Source organism: Neopsephotus bourkii, unplaced genomic scaffold, assembly GCF_033783945.1.
Source record: "Neopsephotus bourkii isolate Nb327-2 ecotype Australia unplaced genomic scaffold, CSIRO-AGI_Nbou_v1 NB_973, whole genome shotgun sequence".
Taxonomy (NCBI): Eukaryota; Metazoa; Chordata; class Aves; order Psittaciformes; family Psittacidae; genus Neopsephotus; species Neopsephotus bourkii.
In genome coordinates, this window is record NW_026901467.1 from 686,700 (window position 1) to 710,388 (window position 23,689).

The 23,689-nt window shown below is 41.0% G+C and overlaps 1 protein-coding gene across 1 annotated transcript in view; it reads left to right on the forward strand.

The window, feature by feature from the left end:
* Positions 1 to 593: 593 nt before the first annotated feature.
* Positions 594 to 23,689, forward strand: part of NPSR1 (neuropeptide S receptor 1) — a 52,982-nt gene continuing 29,886 nt past the window's right edge. The window contains exons 1-2 of the mRNA XM_061359411.1: positions 594 to 957; positions 11,174 to 11,306. Of these exons, the coding sequence (XP_061215395.1) occupies positions 811 to 957; positions 11,174 to 11,306 (280 nt within the window). The 5' untranslated portion in view covers positions 594 to 810. The remainder of the gene's footprint in view (positions 958 to 11,173; positions 11,307 to 23,689) is intronic.

Genomic DNA, 23,689 nt, shown 5'->3' on the forward strand with positions numbered 1-23,689 from the left:
CATAGAAGGCCACCAAATTTGTCAGGCACTATTTGCCTTTAGTGAAACCATACTGGCTGTCACCAAGCACCTTCTTACTTTCCATGTGTGTTAGCATAGTTTCCAGAAGGATCTGCTCCATGATCTTCCCAGGCACTGAGGTGAGACTGACTGGTGTGTAGTTCCCCAGGTTCCTCTCTGCAAAGGAAAGTGTGAAGGCCTATTTGTGATATTTTTTTTCTTGGTGAAGGCACCTTTACAAGTCAGATAGATAAACACTTACAGAAACTGTGGTATCTTAAGTCTAAAAACCTAATAGGGTTTTGCTAACACAGGTGCTTGTATATAGATATATCATAATCCTGCAGGTAATTGACATCAAAGTGGGCTGAGCCAGGGTAAGTAACCAAAGTTGCTAGTGGAATAGCCAGGCTCCTGAACTTAAAGCAGGAAGGATGTCCATGCTGTCCCAGGTGTGCCTGACTCCAGAGCTGACACCTTGGAATGCAAAGCAATCCAGTGTCCATAAGACACATGGCTGGATGCATGCGTGCTCCCTTTCTTACTGGCTGCTGCTCCTGCAGCATGTAGGAGCATGTGGAGGGCTGTCGTCAGAGTTGTACTGAAGGAAAGCTCAAAGGGACAATGCCAGCTTGGCTTTTCTGTTTTTTTAACTCTCCTATCACTCAGCTGCACCGAAGCCCGACACCTCTGGCAGCCAGTGGTGAAGCAGTGAGAAGCTGGTTTTGTTGCTGTTCTTTTACGAGAGAAGCCTGGCTGCATTAACTCTTAGGGAGACAAGCACCTAGACATCTCGAACAAAGCCCAGTGATGGAGGTCGGCTCCACAGAAGGCAGCAGCAGCCCCCAGGGAAGCACCGTCTGGCTGGATCTCACCCTTGTCACCTGCACTGAAACGGTGACTTTCACTGAAGTGGTGGCAGAAGAGGAGTGGGGATCCTTTTACTATTCTTTTAAGGTATCCTTCTAAAGTGTGCATTACTTTTCTCACATGCTTGCAGATCTAGTGCTTTTTCAGCACCCCTGCGGGGAGGCAACTGGGATTATTGAACTTTTCTTGTCTAGATATGGGTGTTTCCCCCCCCTGCAAAGACAGCAGGCAGCATGTGTGAGGCATTTACTGAAAAACAAAACAGTTGTAGGAATTGGAGTTCAGAGTTTCAGGTCTCAGTCAATTGTATCCCCTTCCAAGAGGGGATGGTGCTGTTTTTTTCTGTAGAGGTGCTGTAATTATACATGCATCTTTAATCAAAAGCTTGTCTTAGTTTGACACATCCTTTATGTCATTTCTTATAACCATCATCTTGACATAAGGGATTTCTTTTCCATTTTCCAGCTGCAACAAACACTACACAGGTGAGAGGGGTTTGTGTTGGTTTGGGGGCTTTTTAACCACAAAGGGCAAGCTCTAATTAATTGGTATGTTTGTTTTTAACTTGAGCAGGGGATAAAGAGTCTCTGTAATGCTGCTGTTAAGAATGCACTAGATGAATCATTTAGTAGTGAATGCTGTTGAATGACATGGGAAGTGTATTCACTTATCTCCAAAACCAAACATCACCCCCTGCAATATGGGAATGTAGGGAAAAGAGGAGCTGAAATTCATCTTTCCTTCAGATTTCTGTGCCTGTTGTCAATTCTATTAAGCAATGAATTAGGAAATTATTAATTAATTAAGTTATTTGTGCTGCATGCCATGTATCACTCTACTGTTGTGGCACATTGTACAAGTTAAGTTCAAGTTACTACAAAGTCTGACAAGGAGTACCCTGCCATTCATTCTGGAGCTCAGGCCCAAAAACATCACTTCCAACTGGAAAGATACAGGCACTTAGCTCGTTTGAGAATATGTTAGGTAAAAGGGTGTATGTTCAGAGGCAGTTTTGATTTCTGTGAGATCGTTCGTGCTCTGGCACAATGCAGAGGAAACAGTGGAGTTACAACAGGTTTCCATACCTGTTGAGGAAAAGCTTCAGTGGTAGCTCTACAATTAACTAATGAGAGCCTCTTTCAATGTATCACTGATACATTTTTTCCTTGATAAGACAGTATTTTCTTATCTAGGATTTCAAGGATGAAAATTTTTTTTTTCCCCTCTTTTTTCCTCTCCATGTTAGACTCCTCAAATGCTCTTGATTGATAAAAATCAGAACTGACAAGCAAAATATTTTTAACAACTTTCTCTTTATCTCCTTTGTTCTTTCCAAAGTTAGTGCTGTGAAACTGAGCAATGTAATGGGAGCAGTATTTTATAATGGTAAAAGTGACAATTAATTCTGATTAGAAAGTCCCCAGGCAGAAAAATGCTCATTAATAAGTGAGATTGAGTAAATTACAATAATTAGGAAACCATGGATAATCATGCATGCTCATCCATTGCTAAAGGAAACTCGATTTTGTTAGCTGAGAGCTTCTCATTAGGCTTGGACTCCTATGTTGGAAGTCTATCTATCTCTGGCACACATAGCATGAACTTTATGAGGAGGTTCACTGATTTCACATCAATTACTAGCTGTTAATAGGCATGGCAATATTTTGGCTGTGGTGACAAGTGACAGCTGGTGCTGCTGCAGGAAAGGAGGGATAAAGCACCTGCTCTGATGGTGTAGGGAAGACAGGGCTCCCTGCCAGCAATCTCAGCGCTCTGTAAAAGCTTCTCATGTAGACGGTGCTGCTCATACCTGCTGACTCAGTTGGCTGTCCTCCACCAGCGCTGCCCACATTGTGTCTGTATCCTTGCAATCTCCAGTAAACCAAGGAGCATCTCCTTCTTCTGCACAAGGATCTGGCTAAGCAGCTAAAGTAATAAAAGTTTCAACTTGGAACAGGCTGAATGGATTAAAGACCAGAGCTCAGTGCTCAAAATGTAGCTACAAATGGGGGTTTCGGTCTTTTATTGGGATTTTCAAACACACTGTAGCCCGTGGCTGACAGTAAAGGCAGCCTGGGTGAATGGCCACAGCAAAGGTTGACCCCAGTGCCTGCTTGTCAGGAAGCAGGCAGGACATACAAGCTATTTCTGCTTGTAACCTGTCTTACCAAAGCTGTCGTAGGAAAACATGATTCAAGCAGCTAAGTGGCAACAAGGGAGTGATGCTCACCCTGCATCTGGAGCAGTTCCTGTGTTAATGACTATCAATTTTGCCCAATTACAGCTACGTAGGGTATTTCTCACAATGCTTGAACTATGGGAGCATGAGCTGTTTCTTCTTCTCCTCCCATGCTTCAGAAAGACACATAAGGAAGAAATAAGACAGGACACATATAGGGAAGAAGTTCTTCCCTGTGAGGGTGCTGAGGTCCTGGCACAGGGTGCCCACAGAAGCTGTGGCTGCCCCATCCCTGGCAGTGTTCAAGGCCAGGTTGGACACAGGGGCTTGGAGCAAGCTGCTCTAGTGGAAAGTGTCCCTGCCCGTGGCAGGGGGTTGGAACTGGATGAGATTTCCCACACTGTGAGTGCTTCTCTGCTGCCTCTCTCAGAAGCATTTGAGTTTCTGTCTATTCCTGTTCATAGCTTAACAACTAAATCCCCACTGCTCCTGATTAGAAAGCATTTTGTCCTTTCAGTTCTATTTCTTCTCTTTATTAATTTTGGCTGGGAAATGGAGCATTTCATCCACTTGGAGGATTGCACAATTCCCTTCTGATAGTCATTACCAGAGCTCCTTGGCCAGCTGCTCACCAAGTCTTTGCCTGTAAGTCTGCTCTGGGGACACAGCCATGTGTGCTAGCTAGGCTGGGTCTTGGCATGCAGAGTTGCAGCCTTTGGGGCAGGACTGGGTGCACCTACACATCACTGAGTATGGAAGAGGAGCTGGTGCATGGCAAAGGCACAGGCTCATCCCCATCTTCATTATACACATCATATACATTCATGTCTTGCAGCTGTGTTATGGCAAATGGCCCCTGAAACCTAGACCATATTTCTTCCTGTATGCCTGTACATGAGGCATCCAGGTAGGTCACTGTCTTAAACCACAAGAAGTCTTGCTGACGGGTCAGCACCAAATTCAGAACAGATGTTCAAAGGGGTATTAACTACAGCTCCAACCTCCCAGGCCAAAGGAGAGTTAATTGCATCCCTTTACAACCTCTTCTGTAAGAATTTAGTCTATGCGTAAAAGGGCTTTAAGAAGAGTGTCAACTTCCATGTGCCAAAAGCAGTAACCTGAAAAGAACAGAGATCCTCTGAACACATGTGGCCTTCCTCTGTTCTAGGACCTTCTTAACTCTACAAACCTGACAAGGTAGAGACCACAAACCTGCCTGGAGAGAAGTTAAAATCTCAGAATAGGTTTGTGCTGGTTGTCCACAGGGTTGGGAGGCTTCACCAGGCCTGGAGGAGACATCTCCGCTTGCCAGGCCCCCAAAAGACCCAAAGCTTCCCCAATGGTAGGAGCATGTGCTCCCCTCAGAGGGGATTGAGTAGAGGTCATATCTTTTTTAAGGGGTGTGCTGATAAATAGGATGTCCTACTTTTATGCAGTAGAGTAAAGGCTGGAGTGCTCAAAGGAGAAAAGTTACAGCCACTGTTTCTTTCTTGGTGATACTGTTCTCACCATCATCTCCTGCCTCCCAGGAGAGAGGGCTGACTTCCATCACCTATTACATTTTCTCATTGTGTTTTCTGCTGTGTGGAGCTGAGCCCTCACCTGTGCAGCAGGACACAAAGGGTTTGTAGTTTACACTCAAATTTGTTTGGGAACCCCATCTCTCCCCTGCGAGGTGGGAACCCCAGCCACTTCTCCACATGTTGACATCCCCCTTCCTCTGGCCACAGAAAACCTGGTCCCTGTGCCATGCAACATCACCACAGTAGTGACGCTGAAGTGCTAGAGCTCTTAGAAAGAATGTTTCATTAGAAGGAAAGGAACATCTGTTCCTCAGAAGGAACAAACCAATCGAATCCACCACAACTGGTTTTATACGTATAATCTGAATTCCCGTGTTTGAGGAAGGACAGTTTGCCAGTACCACACTGGTAGCACTGCTTAGGCCTGCATGTTTTAGCCCACATAGCTCAGATACTAAACAGGACTGCATAGCTATGCCAGAGTAAGCACAAATCAAAGCGAATGTGCTGCTTATCCACGGAGCCTAATGCTCTTGACAAAGGTCAGGGCTTACCATCTTCAGCAAAGGGCTGAGGAGACCAGTTTGTGGAGACAAAGTTTGCATAAACTTGTTTTATAAGACTTCCAGGTATCAAGGATTTGGCTCCAGGTGCCCTCAGAGCCTGTTTAAGTCAGAATCTGATGTTCATCCAAATGCAGGAGCCTCTTTACCTCCTGGAAAGCATTTACCTATGCTGTTGCTTATTCTGATTTTCAATCAAACCTCAGAAAGCATGCCTTCATTGAATACACAGTAGAAAAATAATAATGGGTGCTGTAAAATTTCTGGAGTAATCTCTGCAAATGCAATCATACCTTTTAGAAAAACAGGCATATCAAATAATTCATAAATAACTTTACAGTCTTTCAGTGGTGGGGAGAGGAGAAGAATTACATCTACACAAATAAGGTGTCAGGAACTCCTGAAAACAGCCTCTGCAATGTAATGACTGTTGCTATTCCTAAGATGCTGTGCTGAGAATGTAATAGCTGATCTCTTTGTGACACTGCTGCTGCAGCATTGGCTAGGCTGGCTTCATCTAGTAGTTTAAATGCAACACAGAAGTGATCTGGCTGCGTGACAGCCCGACAGCTCTGAGCCAACTGATTCAGGTGGTTTTATACTAGCAACCCTCAAACTTCTGACTCCATGGTCCACACAGCCTCAGGGTTTGTATTTGTCTGCCTCTCCTACATAAACATGCCTAGCAAGGACGATGTCTCCATTTTTCTGAGATGTTTTAATTATACAGATTAGCTATACTTAACCATTTTACCTCTTTTCATGTTTAAACCAGCATTTGACAGTTTTGAAAGAGCTATCCATATAATTATGCATGGGCCATTGAGTGACCTGATACTATCTCTTCAAGTTGAAAATGTTCAAGTAAAAGGTAGACAGGTACACCATGAAAAATGTATCCACCACAACTACAGGTGCAATAGCATTATATACACAAGCTCATACAAAACTGCATCTCAAGTTCAGCAGAATAGAAAAAGTCAGCTGGAGTCCCTTCCAGCTGTGCCTTGCTTCCAACCGTAAGGACCCAGGGGGAAGTGACTGTTGCCGGCACCTCTGACACGATGTGAAGGCCTTGTGTGGCAATGCATCCCAAAATGACCTGTAGACATGTGCTGGGAGGATAACACAACCAGTGTGAGAAAGCACCTCAGTAAGGCAGCCTCTGTGCAGGTGTTATGAAAGCTATCAATCTGACATGGCTGGTGCCATTGAAATGGGAAAGCAAGTCCCAGAGATAAATCTGCGGCTGAACTAATATTTATGCACTTTGAATCAGGCTCAATTCCTATTAGCAACTGCTCTGATATCAGGCAAAGGCTTCTGCACCTCAAAACCTGAGCAAAAGCACCTCTAATGGGGTGGGCTATCTGTTATAGTCCCATTCCACAGCTGCAGCTGATGCCCCCAACAGAGGGGATACATAATGTGAGAAATGAGTGAGCAAGGGAGCTGTATGGGGAGAACAAGAAGGAGGAATGGCATCATGGCCCCAGGATATACCCGATGGCTCTGAAAGATTTAACTATGGTCTTGATTAAAGCTGCTCTCAGGGATGATCATTGTCACAAATATAAAGCCTCTTGCTAGACTTAGCCTGGATTCAGAAATTTTGATAGACAAAATAACAGGCCTCTTTCTTCTACAAGCAAAGGAAAATGTACACATTCGTCAGACAAGTTTTCTGGCTTATATTTCACCCAAGAAGAGTCTTGCTTCATTGACTAAAGCTCGTTTTAATCTTAAAGCAAATTAGCAAAACATGAGTATGTGCTCGAGAAGTCAAGCACTTCCATGCTCCAAAAGCAGCAGCCTTGTGGAATAGCAGTGCATGCAATGGTTGTAGTCAAGCCAAAGAAATGCTTTTGACTTTGATTTGTTCTGTAACCTTAAGTAAGTCACCAGCATCTTTAATTTTTCTATTCTAAAAGAACTGGTGTTATGAGACTAGTCTCTCTCATGGCATTCTTATGTAATGTAGTTAGCAATGCCCATTGCAAAAGTAGCCCTTGCCCAAAGCTTCTATGCAGGGGTTCGGGAGGTATTATTAGTTTGCTTTTTATCCAAAATGCCTCAGATGTCTGTGGAATGTCACTAAACAGTGGATTTTTTGTAAATCACCTTGCTGAGGATTGTCACTAAAAGGATTTTTGTTTAATGGACAAACAGGACATGAAATGAAACACCTGTATGTTAAGCAACCTTGAGATGCTGAGTAAAAGAAAACTATAGAACGTGCAGCTGAAGTGAAGTTCAAGGATCAGTCAGCTATCTGTCTAATCTAGTAACTATTTTTAAGACTTTCACAGATGGAGCTTTCACTGACTCAATCTATCTATCTATATATATACATACATAATGTATATGTATATAGTATAACTTAAGATGATGAACCAGAACTCTGTGCTGTGGTTTTGGTTCACTGATTTTTGGTCAGTCTGCAGTGGATCTGAAGAAGAGACTATTCTTTCTTTTTACACCATTCTTTTTGTGTCTTCAAGTTCATATTTTCCTGCAGTCTGCTTTTTGCTAGATTAAGCAGCTTAATTCAGTCAGTTAATTCAGTCTCCTGGATATATCCTCTAGACTGCTGTCAACTTATTGCTCTGTGTCTCTTGAAGCACTGAGCCCAGGAGTGGGTGTAGTAGAGTGGCTGAATACAGTGGAAGGATTAGAGACAGCTGTCAATCTGTCTCATGAGGGTGGTTGTCACTCCCATGGTAGGGTGACATTATTAAATCAGGTTCCACTTGTGGGGCATTATGCGTGCTGCATGCAGGGGGCATGTTTGGAAGACTCATCCAACTCTATACGATTACACCCACTGCTCTGTAGAGTCCTGCACTTGTCCTTTGTTGAACAGTACTTTGGGGTTTTTTTCAGTGCATGTTTCCAATTCATCAAGATAATTTTGAATTCTAATCATAGCCTCTGTGAAGGCCTTTATCACAGTGGGTAACCCTTTAATAGCTACAGAAGTTTTCATCATGCTAACACAAACTGAGAGAGGCTGCAGTGATTTAAGTGGCCTGTTATTATAACTCCTTAATCCCTAAGAATGAGCTCTTTTTCTTTTCTCTCTAAATGGCAACGACCACAAATATATTAATAAAACTTTGGCTTTGTTCTTTTATCTATGGCCTTTAAAACTTACCTTTCCTATATTCAGCTTTTGCATCTTTTCAGTTACCTTTGTAATCTGATTTAATTGTATATTTCCATAGAGGCTTAGCCTAAAATTGCTTAACTGTACAGCACTGCTTTTTAACTTGGCAGGAGGGGATTTATACTGGCTGTATATGCTGTGCCCCTATGTTAGGGAAACACCCCTCTAACACAGTCTCTGTTGCTCCAAAGCTATTTCTTCTGTGGGAATCATAAGAAGTTTTGAGTGTCAGATCCTTGATCTGTTTGTACCTGTATCAGTATAATATAGGACTACAGAGTTTCTTCAAGAAAACACTCTCCTGATTTTACACCAGAGACAATGAGAACAAGTTCTGCTCCTCAGTTGTCTTCATGTGTTAAAGACTTTTTCTGAAATGGAAAGGACAAACTGAACCCTGAGGAAAGGCCACTGATTTCAAGGATAAAAGTGATGTGAAATCATATGTTTTTTAACTGCCTTCTAAAAAGACACTTCCTTCCAACTCCTGTACAAAGCAAAGCATCCCCATAAAAATAGCTCCACATGTCTCTGCCACATATTTGATAGGTAAATTGTTTCCAATAAATTCAAGAGATTTGCAGACACTCAAAAAAGGTGGAGGTTTGGGGTTTTTTTGTCTAAAGGCTAAGTATTCAGCCCATACAAGTTGTCTTATCTAGGTCATTCTATAATCAGTGGAAACAGGCCATCCTAAGGTAAGTAACTCATCTCTGAGACGCTGCTATTATCTAGACTACGGGATGACAACTTAGAGCAGTTCTCTTTCTTTAGAGCTTTGCAGTTAGGTGACATGACCCAAACGGCAGATTATGCTGGGAAGTTGTCATGCTGGGAAAAGTGAAACAATCTAAACACAGCCTTCATTGCATGCTTAAACTAATCTCTGGGTTTAGGCACAGAGCACAGCCTCGAAATGCTCATACACGAGGTTTTGCCTTCCCTGCACACCCACATAACCCACAGGGTAGTGTGGCTACCTACCTTGAACAAAGCTGAGGCTGGTTCCCACAGGTGGCTTCCCATCAGAGAAGGGACCATGGCTGCTGGCCAGGACACTGAGAAGAGCTAAGGCGGCACTAAAGCCCATGGTAGAGCAAGAAATTCCTTGCTCCTCTTCCTCCTTTCCCTCCATTTCACCTTCCCTTCCTGCACTCACAGCTGAGCCATTTTCTCTTTGAAGGCAGCAGGAGCCCTTTTTTATGCTCACACATGAGAAAATCATGGGTTAGTGGCTGCCAAATGCTTTTAATGAGTGCTCTCCCTGGTTTCTGCTCCATCATCAGCCCAGTCAGGTAGGCATAGGTCTCACCAACAGCCTCATAATGATGCCCTGGGGTCATTTCTGTAAGGCCAGCAGTGGGGATCCCTCTTTAACTGCAGCCTTTGCCCATCTTCCCCATTTTTCACTAGCTACCACATTATGGGTTTGGTGTCAGGAACTGGAAGATCCCAAACTGCATTGACATAATCCAAAACTCATCCCAGTTTCTAGGATGTGACTCCAGGCAACTAATACACCTGAAGCATTGGAAAGCCACAAGAAGGTAGAACAGGGGGCTGAAGGCTCTGCTATATTTCTCTTATGCTGGGGTCTGATCGGGAGCAGCTGGCTCTGAGAGAAGGGTCCCTTATGGAAATTGAGTTTTAACTTTATCAGTTCTGCTGAGACAGATAAGCATTTTTCCTCTCTTCAACTCTAGTAATAATGAATATAGTATTGCTGTTGGATACATTAGGATTTTTATTTCCTCCTGAGTTTTTCTGCTTTACATCCTTCAAACCTGTTCCTGTGAAAAATACACTCTTCTCTACTTGTCTTCACAGAAGAACAGTAGAATCACATTCCATGATGCTACATAGAGCTTTACATCCTTCAAACCTGTTACTGTGGAAAATACACTCTCTCTACTTGTCTTCACAGAAGAACAGTGGAATCACATTCCATGATGCTACATACAGCTTTACAAGGGACAGGGTTTTATAAGTGAGAATTTTACAGAAATGAAGAATATTTTATCCAGGCTGACACTATGTTCACCAGGCTCAGAGCTGGCTGGTTGCTATGGAGCAAACATAAACTTCACACTAGCATGGAGGGGGAAACCTGCAGGGTGGCCACTGGAAAGTGATTATCCTGCATCCAGCAAGGGTTTTGTTAGGCCAAAAGTAGGGAGATCTGGCATATGTTCACAACACAAGTAAATGCAGATATATACACCCCTGATCTTGCAGCCTAAGGATCCTGACTCTTTGAGAGCACAAATAGCTTTTCTAATTCCTTTCTTTTCATTGTAGGCAGTACCACTAGGGGACGTTTTGTCATCACGTATCACTCTCTATACGATTTTCCTTACAGTGGGTCATGCTTGCTTTTCAGTCTTGGTGCATATCTAGATCATGGAGTGAATGTTTGAATTTCATAGGGCTTGTGAATGACCCGGACTCACTGGAGCTGGGAAAGAAAGAAGTATTTATTTCCCTCATTTCTCCAAAGGAGCCCATCTATCAATATTCCTTACAGAGTGAGGAAGCTGGTTATTTCACAGCTTGCTGGAGCACCATAAGAAAACAAGGCTGCCTCTCACTTTAATGTTATGTGCCAAGCACAGATACTGCTAGTGGGTTTGTGAAGATAGAAGTAATATATAACCACTGCAGTCAAAGTGGAATGAATATCACCAGCAGTGAAGCATGTTAAGTATTTGCTGAAAGAACGAGGATATCTTTTAAACTAAATAATTGAAATCTATTGTCAAAACTCACATTTCACTCCTCTTTTCCATTCTCATCTCATTTGTCCTAGGATAACTGACTGGCTGAACCCAAGTCACCTACCAATACACTTTTCTTTCCCTTCTCTTCAATGCAGACAGAGCAGCTGGTGACTCTGTGGATTCTCTTTATTGTCACTATTGCTGGGAATGCCATTGTGCTCTTCTCTACCTGGAGGAGGAAGCGGAAATCTCGAATGACCTTCTTTGTTACACAGTTGGCAATCACAGGTAGTGTATGGAAGAGATCACTATTAAAATGACAAATAAGAAAATGCAAGTTGAATGGTGAAGAATTCAGTTGCCACCTAATGTCCAGTTGCAGGCTGCCATAAGACAGATGGATGGCTGCTTACCTCAGGGCTCATTCTGCCTCCCATCTGAAAAGATGTTGCTAATTGTAGTAGGGTCTGCATCAGATGCAGCAGCTACAACTCATTGATTTCACTGAATCTTATCTTCCAGTCTGAACATTCATCCACATTTCCCCAGTTGTTGTCATGGAACTGTTTAAATTAAACTGTTTTAAAGTTATTATCTTGTGTTTTTCTACTAAGCCCCTTTCTAAAGTACTTCATAAGGGTATTTATTGCTCCATCAATTATGTTCTTGCATTGGCAAGTGAAAATTACTTCATCTTGTCTGGTTTAACCAAGTTAGGGAAATATAACAAAATGTAAAGGTGGAAAGGAATGCATTTAGCTTTTTTTTCTGAAAGGGGGAAGGATGCTGGTCCAAGAACTTTGCAGTTTTTAAATGAAATGTAAAAATGCACAGAAACCAGGTTTGTAGAACTTCAATCTCAGCAACTAGGAAAGGAAAAAAAGAGCATAAGCAGCACATTGTTTCTCTGTGGCCTTGAATGGGCTAAATCTGTGGGGATTTAAGTTTCCCAAGGGAAAATATGTGCTGTTTCTGTAATGGCGTCCTGCTACTAATCCCAGCTTACAAGAGAGCTGAGTTGTAATTTTTTTGTGTGTAAGATATATTCATATGCTTTCTGTTGATTTTTTTTTTTTTGTGAGCTATGTAGGAATTACAGCACTTTTCCACTACTTAATATGTGATTTCCCATACTCCTTTGATGTCTGTTGCGTATCTATCTGTTTAAACTGGAAAACAAAGGACTGCACACCCCCACTGTCAACATGCATTCTTTGCAGGTAAATGAACTCCTGTTCATAGTCTCAGCCATGTCTGCTCAGGAGCTTATCCTGTTTTTCAACACTACTCTCAGTTGAAACAGTTAGAACAAGTTGTGCAAAGTGATGGAAAGGAACTGTCTCATAACTACAGGTGATGTAAGAATTGTTGCAAGGTGAGGAAGTGAAGGTTTGCAGTGACTCTTCTTCTGAAGTGCTGGCAGCTGGTTTTCCTATTTGTCTGTAAGTCACTTGTAATTCACTTTTTATCTCGATTGTGACTATCATGTCACTCCTTTCACGTACCAGTGATATTGTCCATCATGTAAGGTGTGTTGATACAGCCTCACAACACAGTTTGGAAGCACCAATCACAGATCAAGCATTACAGTGTTCACAGGAGTCTGAAAATAGACAGTCCCTGCTCAAAGAGCTCCCAGTCCTAGACTGGGATACAGAGGATGATAAAAGGTAGGCAACAAAGCAGTAGTACAGGGAAAGAGCAGAAGAACAACTGAAGCCACAGGTGGACACTATCCACTTTCTGTCTATCAGCAGCAGCAAGCAGAATACTGGGGGCAACTGTCATAAGAAGGGCTTTGGAAGAGAGAATGGTGGAAAATGACCCTGTCTGTCTGGAACAGAGCACACAAGGGCTGGGCTTGCTTCCAGAGCAGGGACACAAGTAATACATATACCATCACAGTAATAGAAGATGGGTCCTAATAGGAAGAGCTCAACTAAACAGCAAAGGATCTTTTCCTAGTAAGAAAACAACTGTATTTGCTGTAGCAGAGAAAGAACCAGCATAAGGACATGGATGTTCAGGACAAGGAAATAAAACAAGAGCAGACAGAAGTGTCCATAACAGGATAGCTTAGGAGAAGACTGGTCCACATGAGGTGAGCTGGGATGAGGCTACTCCTATTGCTGTGCTGGGTAAGCCCTGAGTGGGAGTTTTGATATTTTGGACCCGTAGGAAAGGCTGCTTTTTGGATAAGAATGGAGGTGGATAGAGAGCTATTCACTAGGGTTTCAAATACAGGAAGGGAGGGGAAGGCATTGCAAGTGCGGTTTTGAGGGAGTTGGAATAATCAGTGGCAAAGACAACAAGGCAAATACCCCATTAGAAGTGAACAACAAATAATGTATGCAGCTGACATTACAATATTGAACGAGGTCCATGCTCCATTCACTGATTCTTCTGACCTTCCCGTTCCTAAAATTATTCCTGACTTTTAAAATCAGAGCTTCAAAGTGCCTGAGATCAACAGTCTTTCCATTTCATGTTATGGAAATAGACATTAAAAAATCACTTGGCATTCACATCTGCAATGTTAAAAGAGGTAACACCAGCTTGAACAGCAAAGCTTCTCTCAAGCAATGTTGACTTCTTTTGCGATGCAGGAATCAGAACTTTAATTTATCTTCCTGCACCAAGAGCTCCTGTCAGTATTTTGGCACAAAGAAATGACTTCATTCCTGAAATGGAGCCATTTCACTTTCTTATCTTCAAAAAATATTAATAAGAACAAAGCAAGCTGGCAACAGTCATCATCTTTTCACAACAAGTTATGAGGTAGATGTAGAATATTATGAAAACACTGGCTTGTCACATTGCTTTGACATGCCAGGCATATTTAAATCCTACCAACTAAAGCCTAATCTCCTGGCAAACAGTTTCTGCTTAGTCAATATTACTACTTCTATCTATTTTGATATTCTTAAAGTATTTATTATTTCTGCCCCAGTAGCATAGAGAAGAATAATGGATACAGTTTTATCAATGCAGGCATTTCAAAGCCATTAAAAAAGTTTTTGTCTATTGATCTGCAGCTTGGTATCTGAGTAGTGTCCCCAATTCTCATGTCTTCCCACTAATGTAGTACCAGAATGAAATGAAAATACAGCCTTCGTGTTAGAATAAACAAGGTATTCAAAGCAAATTGTGCATAATACATGAATAGGAAATGAGCACTGTTGTTCTCCTTGACTGGTTGCCAAGCCAGATGCAGTAGAGACGTAGCTAACTGATTGAGGCTCCTTTCAACACTGCCAGAATGGAGTGGTTCAACCCACTCAGCAAATGTAGAGATAAGAATCGTACTGATCCCTCACTACACCATAATTGAACTTGGTGCTCGAGGCTGCAGGGATCTGTAGGAATGTGAGTAACCCCTTCAACTTCAGTATGCTTAAAAATGTTGCTGAAGCCTGGATTCAGAATATTTCATGTCGAATATATGCCCATACAATGCCTGTGTCAGTACTACATTTATGTCTAACTCTCAGCTCATGCATAAATCTCTGAAATTATCTGAATATTAAGCACTAGGAAATCACTTAAGAGTTAACAGCTGAGTTGAACAATATTACTAATCACTCAGCATCAGCTAATTTAACAAAGAGGAATATTGCCATATTTGCCTTGTGTGCAGTTTGCTTTTGGGCATTTTCCTTTATTGTAAAAATGTTTTTCTTAAAAACAAGCTTATCTGTGAAGACTGAAACTAAAATTCAGTTTCCTACAGATTTCGATCTCCAAGGCAATTTAGTTTCTCAGAAACTGGAAGCTCTGAAAATTACCCTGTGAGGAGGGTATTTCTAAACATCTTTTCCCAAATAGATTTCTTTTGAGTTTAGCACAAGTTATGCTCATGGCATAGCTATCTCTCTTGGCAGGAAATTTCTCACATCTTCCCCTACCTGATGTCATTTCACATAACTTGAGAGTCTTGGTGTCTTTAAGATCTTTGCCTTTTGGAGATCAAAGAGTGGGGTCTGACGGGTAAGCTCTCAGATGCAGTATTACACTGGAAAGCTTCAAGCAAAATACAGTTGTTTTCAGAAAAGATGGTTTTCCCACATATTTATATCCATTTAGATCACTTTATCTATATGATCTACCAAATAAATACCTTCTTAACTCTACTTTTCAAGAGTAAAAGCAGCAGACACGAGCCATACTCAAATACTATTTGAGTATCATTGGACAAGGAATGTAATTCATTGGTTAAACAGTCCATTCAAACTGTTATTATTTGACCAATTCAAAAACCAATCAAGAAATATATTTTATCTCTGCTAAAAAGTATTTTACTTCTCATTATTCTTCATCCAACTTCAACTGCTGCTGACAAAGGAATGTATTTAAGTTCCTTTAAATGACCAAACATGCATAGCTTATTGAGGTTTTTTTCACCAACAGTAATATCTGGAAAGTTGGAGGTGGAAATGTTATGGCCATTAGCTCCATGACTTTCCCCTCTTTCAACACAGAAATCAGTACCTTAAGAACGCTGTTAGATTGTGTGCATTGTTAGGGGTAGAAATACATGTAGGCACTTTACTGCATGCTGAATTTAAGCCATAGGCTGACAGACTTAGCTGGAAATGTACGTTCACTTGGGTATTGCTGTGGCTGTAATGAAGAGAACAAAAAAAGATGGTAGCTTACATATAAATAGAAAAAAACCAAAAGATGACTTATAAAAGTATTTATCTACAGTCTATATGGTGATATAAATACCAAACCTTAAGGGATGATTTGAGAATGACATTAAAAAGACAAGGAGGTATTTTTAAAAGGATATTTTTATATCGCTACCGTATTCTTCAGTTGCTACAGACAGCTGGATGATAGGAAGCTTTGGGCTTTAAGCAATTTTACACTCATTTTGCTTAGTGTTTAGTAAAAAGCCAATATGCTTTCCACAAGAGGGTTATGTGAGCAAATAGGTGGAATTGGGCCCTGCTAAAGCAAAGATGTTTAATTTCTGTGCTGCTTCTGCCCAGAGAGAGCACGGTTGTAGGACTAAAACCAGCTGTGCTCTGCCACTGACTTCTGGGATGGCTTTGGCTAATATGACTGAAGGCAGAGTCTGCCAACTAATCTACTAATTAAACGGTACTGAATAGGTGCATCAAAATCTACTACTAGAACAGCTAAACATGAACAAACACATTAGAAGTTGTCCTTCCTTTCTTCTTCTTCTTCTCCTCCTCTTGTTTTTTCCTTACACCAAAACCATTATGACACTGACAGCTTTAATGGACTGTGCCTGTCCTTCAGTGTTTTTCTTCCTTGCCTCTGTGACTTGAAGGAATGAAGATGACTTGTTACTCCCTGAAATGAACAAAAACTTAATATAATAACACCATTACCAAAATTAACTGATAATTGTATCTGTTACAGCTTTTCATCTGGAAAATGGAACTTGTAATATTCCTGCATATCAGAGAAATCATACATAGGAATTCATCAGTTTTACAAGTACCTTAGACTTCACAGTTATTATGAGCATTGGAAGTTAATTGCATAGCGCCAATTAGCAGCTAACTCAGCAAGTCACCTTAATGGAGGTGGACTGCTAGCAGCCAAAGAGCCCATAGATCTCCCACTTGTACTGGAAAACTCACGCCTTGCCAGCTGAGTCTTGGCTGGAACCTGCCATCTGATTTACATAATTGCCCACCCCAGACACAGAAGCCTGATGCAGAAAGCTGAACTGAAATAGAGTTTATTTCAACAATTCACAGAAATCCGTGGCTTTCTTCCCTTTCCGCACCTTTATTTTCTGCTCGTGTGTGGGAAATGTCTGAGGAGAGGTGAGAAGCATCAGTATCCTACCTGCAGAAAGAAGACTTAGAGGAAGTTACAATTGTACTGCAGAGTTCATTGATAAAATTGAGAGAAGGATATCTGCATTCATGATGTCATAGAACCACTTGAGAGTGTAATTAATGAAATAATGTACGGTAAGAGAAAAGTCTCCAGTAATGCATCATCCTCATTCTACACTACATGTTCCCATCACTACCAAAAGAGATAAGTCAAAATTAGGAAGGGTGTCACTGACACTGACATTTGCCTGAGTCCCTAGTAGCATCTAAAACCCCCAGTTTTGGAAGAAGCCTGATTCTGGAACACCAGCTGGAATTCCAGCAACTCTGCAAATCACCTGAGTGCATACACAGCTTGAGAGCTAGGGAAATAAATAGATTATTTCCACCTTTCCTCTGCAGGCTAGAGAAACCTAAGCATTTAATACAACTGTTCATTTTGCATTCACAGAACAAATGAGAATCAATTTACCAAGAGCAAAAATAGTCTCCAGGAGTAAACATGACAACATTAACATTACTTATTCAGTGTATCCTATGAAACTGTGTCAAGTTGTCTGGACTGGGAGTGAATAAGAATATCCACTGCATGGCTGTATTAGCTGCCTGAAGAAGAAACAATCATTTTCCATACATATCCTGCCAAAAAGACTAATTCAGTAGCTGGAAAACAATATGGGACTTATTTTAAGTTAGGTATGGATTAGTGTATCCCCCAAAAAGAGAGACATGATGCGGGATAAGATATATGTGGTTGCTGCCTGCAATACTCTGTGGTATCATGTGGCAAACCAGATTGGATATCCATTGCCATGTCTGGCGATTCAATACCTCCTTAGCAGAAACTCAAATTCTTCTTTGAACTTTAGCTTAGATTTGAAGATGATTCATACTACCCTAGATCTTAATGAGTAACTTGGACACTGACGATACACAATTCCAGTCTGATATTATGAATCATGCTTTACTATACTCTCAGGTCAGGTTTCTTATGTGAAGAGCCAGGAATATTTCTGTATTTCTCTACATAATCATTCTTGTCTGCATATACAGTTAGTCAACACAAGACTCAGTCTTTCCCGAGGAAAACAGAAAATATCCAATACATGCATCCCTTTTAAAATGCATTTTCTCCAAAACCAAGGTAGATGGGGTAAAGAGTGGAATAACCTCAGGAGTCAGGCAAGGAAATCAAGAGTGTGCATTAGCATGAAAACTGAGTGACAGAAAAAAGCTTTGTGTAAAGGAGACATGGTCTCTTTTGGGGTATCAGGACCTCTATTTCACGGTGTTTGGTCACACAGCCAAAGAAAGATGACCATGGAAAACAAAGTACAGTTCGTGGTTTAGAGGTGAAATCATGAAGCTAAAGGTCTCACATAAATAACTTGGCATCTTAAAAACACATTACTCCAATCCAGTCTAGTAGTGTAGGAACAGTGAATCTGGGACTGGCACAAACATTAGGTCGAGTTACAATTTCCTTGTGAGGTTTAATGTAAAAGAAACTGGTTTTGGTTCAAAATGAACTCTCCTTGAAAAGGTAAAGTTACGCTCCAACAACACCAGGGCTCTAAGAAAAAAAGGTGGCCTTCAAGGACTGGCAATAAACTTGTGTTCTAAGGCAGTTGGATTGACTTTGCCTTTTATGTATGCAGAGACTTGGAGTCAAGGAAGTGTGTAAGACACAATGGAGCTCATCCTAATGCAGTAGCCACAGTGTTTTAGTCTAACATACGCTACTCCAAAAAGCAGGCTGGTTACTGCCCAATGAGGGAGCTCTTGTGGAGGTGGAATACCCCAAAAGCAGAGAAATGAACTACGGCTTTTCTGACAACTACTTCTGCTTTAGTTTCCAATTCCAAATGAAATTCAAGGTGTTTTTAACCAGCCTGGACACAAGCCTGTGTACTTTATGTTTTGACTAATGCTCACATATTTTTAGGTACCTTCTAAAGGGCTCACTGGGGAGTCCAGGGCTGGGCACCATATTCATGTTTGCTGTGACTATCCATTGTAGTTCACTGCAGTAGGGAACAGTAGCACTGGCAGAAAACCAAAATAAGCTTAAATGTATCTATCTATAACAGTAGAATGCAATGTCCCTCCCATTAGTGGAAATATAAAGATAATGAGCTCTCCAAATTTGCTACTGGAAGCAAGAATGGTCATCCACTTAAAAACCCTGTAATGACTGTTATTTATATAGCCTACTTTAATCTTACAAACGCAGGAACAAGTTGTCTATGATTCATGGTTTGTAATTAACGCAATCACAACCCACTACACAGACATCCTTAAACCAGCATTTCTGAGCCTGTTGTCTCTGAGCACTGCTCTTCAGACCCCTTACAGGTAGCAAAAATCGCTCTGCAGCACAGCTCTGAGTATAGAGCTGAGGTCCACACGGGGAAGGAGAACTCCTGAGAAAAATCCCTCTTCCTTCCTCCATGAATAGCATCTTCGTAGTGTACTTAATTGTTCTGGAAGAGGACACAGTGTGTTCATTGTTCATAGGTGCTCAGAGTGGGATTTTCAGTGCCTAGTAATATAAACTGTATCCCCTCTGCAACTGCAAAACAGCAGAAACACTCTCCCATCTCGCCAGTATCTCCAGTACCAATTTCAGTGTAGGATATGGTAATGTGTTTTTTTCCACGTTACACAGAACCACCTGGGACCCTGAAAATTTATCAGCAAAGAAGAGATGCCCTCATTTCATCTGCATCTCAGTCACTATAACACTCTCAAGACAGAGAAATCCTTTTTAACTTTCATTTTGTGAAGCCATGATATATTTTCAAGTAGAGCGATGGATTCCTGTACTAAGAATTTGAGTCTTTCCTGATACAACATTCAGGGACTTAACAGACTTTAGACCACAAATACTCCTGCTTCTAAAGCAGAGAAAAGCTAGCTACAGTACACCTCTATGTATTCAATATAGTGCAAAATGGTTATTCCTTTGCAGTGTATATGTGTGTTTAAAATTACAAGCAGTCACCAGATTTCTGTTCCTAAGTCACCCAGGAGTGCCTTTTATTGCCATCCCTAAGGCTTGGGCCCCTGGTCACCCACAATAGAAAAAATAACTCCTATTTACCAAAATTCACCTTAAATCATACTTCTTTGAACTAAGATGGAATCAGTCACTGTTTGCTTTTCCTGGGTAATAAGTCATTTCTGATAGGATTAAACTATGATGAATGGACCTGAGATGCCCTATCTATATCTAAAAGCACCATCCTCTCATTTCATCAGACACACACAGCCTAAATGTGATTCCACTTATCCACCTACAGCATTCCACATAGGAGATCCACATTTACTCTTCTATTATTTTAAAAGGAGCTGTCATTATTTCAGATCTTTGCATACAAATGCTTTTCTGACTAGACATCTGTGTGACTAAAATGAAAGCATTTCCTTTCAGCCAGTTTTTGCTGGTAGCTCTTTCCCCCCCCTTTCACCTTCAAAGTAATTTCTCTTACCCTGCACAGGGACCCGCACTGTGCAGCTAAATTACTGCTCCATCACAGCTCTGCTGATACCAGTAGGGCTGTGTGGAGATTATAAAAGTTTGCCTGGACAACCGCAGCACTTTTGTGTGCTGTAAGACCAAAATGCAGTGTAGTCTGAGCTTGTATGCTAGAGTGACCAAGTGGGTTTTGAAAGAAACAGCAAAAAGGACAATGAAATTCTAATCTTAGTAATTCTTCTAGTTAGCCTAGCAAAGTGGGAATTAGAGAAATAGATTCAGACAACTCTTTTTTCTTATAGCTAAGTGGTTGAGTGCTTTGGTGACAACCTACGTTTGCAGGTCTTTGAGCAAAAGGGACCTTCTTCACCTAAGGATGTCACTGTTATTTAGGGCATCACACCTTTTGCTTTATAGAGCATCATTTCTTGCAGGGAGGGTGGAGGGAAAATGCTCTGTTAGCTTCTTGATGTGTACAGAAATAGGTCTGAAAGAAACATATGGTGCAACATCAGTCCTGGGAAGCAGAACGGGACATAACTATCATAGAGATAAGTGGATTAAGTTTTGTGATTGCATTCTTGCACACTGGTATTCATTTTAGGGGATTATTCATAACATCTATTTTAGGAGCCTCACTGTAGGTATGTAAAATATGAAATCAATCTTCCTGTGCTCCATTTATAGCCAATAGAGAAAAATACTCTGAGCTGCCTTTAAGTTTCTTGTGCAGAAGGATTCAATTCCTAATTTAGATCCCCAAATTTGACTGTATAAATCCCTCCAGTGTTCATATGTCACCAGAAATGTCAGAATTACCATTAGTTTTTGACAACTAAGAACTTAATCTTCCACTGTTTCTACCAGGCCTCAGAAGTCTCTGACTCAAACCCATCTGCAAACACAGAGAAGATAGTTCTCAGTTTATTGTTTGTTGTTAAGTGCAGCAAGGCAGATCAACATATTACCTGATGGAAAATTCATGATTCTTTCTTTTGTGCTCAACACTGCTTATAAACACCCATCTGGAATTTGTCCAGACTTCTCTGGGCTCTGCCCAAAAGACAGTTTATTCAAGTGGGGTCTGGAGTAAAAAAGTGTAGATGAAGGGACAAATGTGATTCCAAACTTGAGCTGTAACACTACAGCTGCATGATTAACCTTAAAGGAGAGCCTTTGCAGGGCAGATGACTGCTATGCCCCACTGCATTAGCACGAAAAACAACCTGAAATTAATGAGGGATGCAATGGGGATATGGATGCATTTTAGCAGCTCATTCTGGTTTTGCACATATTTAATACACAAGTACACAGAGTCAAGCTTTGTCAATGTTAAACTGAGGTGACTAAACTACATAGTCCAAACTTTGAAATCTGAAAGAAACTTGCACATACATCATTTATTCCTCCACTGTTGTTAAGCTAGGCAGACAGTAGGAAGAGTGCGAGAAGGGTGAAGACTTGTTTCCCAAGAACGTGAACAGTCAAAATAGGATGGAAATTAAATCTGGACAAACCTCCAGACATTTCACTTCCAAGTCAGACGTTCTGCTTCTTCTCAAGGAACAGGGATAACAGCACTGAAAAGCAGAGGTGGCTGGTTGATGACACTGATTTCTTAGACTAAGAGGTTACTTACAATGAACAGAAGCAATTCTTGCAAGATGTTTGTACTTTCATTATAAACTAGAGAAAGAAAATGATAGACAAAATATTATCTGAACATGACAGAAGCCTGCATACTAGAAATGAGGAATAAGAGGTTTTCAGCAGGAGGAAACACTTTGCTTTGAAGCTGTAGAAACCTGAAGAAACATGATGAAGAAGAAACCAACCCCAAACTACTTTGTGTGTGTGTGTGTAAGCACTTTTATGAAGTCATTTATGAACTTAATAAATAATGTTAACAACAAATATCAGATTCCATCCACTGGATGTGCCAGGACAGCTTTTTATCTGCTGTTAACATTACCTGTGGGGGTAACACACCTCTGCATTGTAAGACAGTGTTGTTTCTATGAATTGATGTTTTCTAGCTTTGAATGGAAAAGCTGATTTCTATCCATTTCGTTCCCAGCTCATATAGGCACAGAAAAAAACAGGAACTGTGGGAGGGATGGAGAGCTGTCTTAGAAAATGGCTTTCAGAGGCAGGGACTGTTTAACACTAGCTTCCTAATGTGTTATAGGGTTGCTGAAGTTACTGCTATGTTACTATAAAGTCCAGAAAAAAAACATTTAAGGTAATTTCATTCGTTCATTCATTCATTCATTCATTCAGTAATTTCATGCTGCTTCTTAGGAAATTATCTCTCCAGATATTTGACAAGCCAACTGAAATACGCAAAATGTCATTTGTGCCTCAGTCTTCTTTGTTTTAACAAAATACACAAGGATATCTTAAAATCAAGGAGATGTTAACTCTTAAAATCTTTACTCAAAAAACTACAAAGCCATGGACATGTGCTCATGGAAGTCAGAACACACCTCCTGTAAAAGGACTGAAAAGTGGCTTCTCTCAGCCCTAGCATGGAATCGGGTGCCACCATTTCTGAGGCTAGCTTTATACATAACTCTGGGAAAATGAGACTCTTTTCAGTGTTCTTGTTCATCTCTCTAAAAGGAAGATACCATGTCACCTCTTCCATCTTTCATTTACAGAAGCAATTTAAAGTTGGGTTCCTGGATTTCCCTGACAGAAGCACTTGCAGGCACACAGCAAGCCTGAGACATTTTGTATACTGAGCTTGTTAGGTGGCACAGCCCATTTAGAGTAAGCCTCACAGTACTGGCTGCATGGAATCCAAAAGAACTGTACTACGGCACTGATCCATTCATGAAATGCATGCATTTCCTATCTCTGATCATATTCTCTGATGAGTTTTTACAGCATTGTGATGCTCAAACTCCCTCTGAAACGTCAAATAGGTTTCTTTGTGACAAAGAGTTATTAGCGGCAAATCTCATTGCTCTAAGTCAGAAACTCTCATGAAATTTTAATGCACAAAAGACAACAGAATGATAAATCTACTCACCTGAAATCTGTGCTTTGCAAAGGTATCTAATCTAATATTAATAAGTGTCAACCTCATCAGCTGCTTGTCAACCTAGTTTCTCTGAAGGGTTGTCTCATAATGTTATGTTGCAGAACCTCACCTCAAACACTGAAGTTTCTTACACAAACAAATCAATAGTGAGTCATGTACCTTTGCAACGTGGCTATAAGTAATGACTGTCTCCCTGCATGAATATGCTGGCACTTACAGCTTGGTAAGTTAACTGGAACACCACAAACATGGTTTTCATCAAGTACCTCCCAAATGCTCAATTTGCCTTCCATGCAGTAAGTGAACCAACTGTGTTTGTTCACAT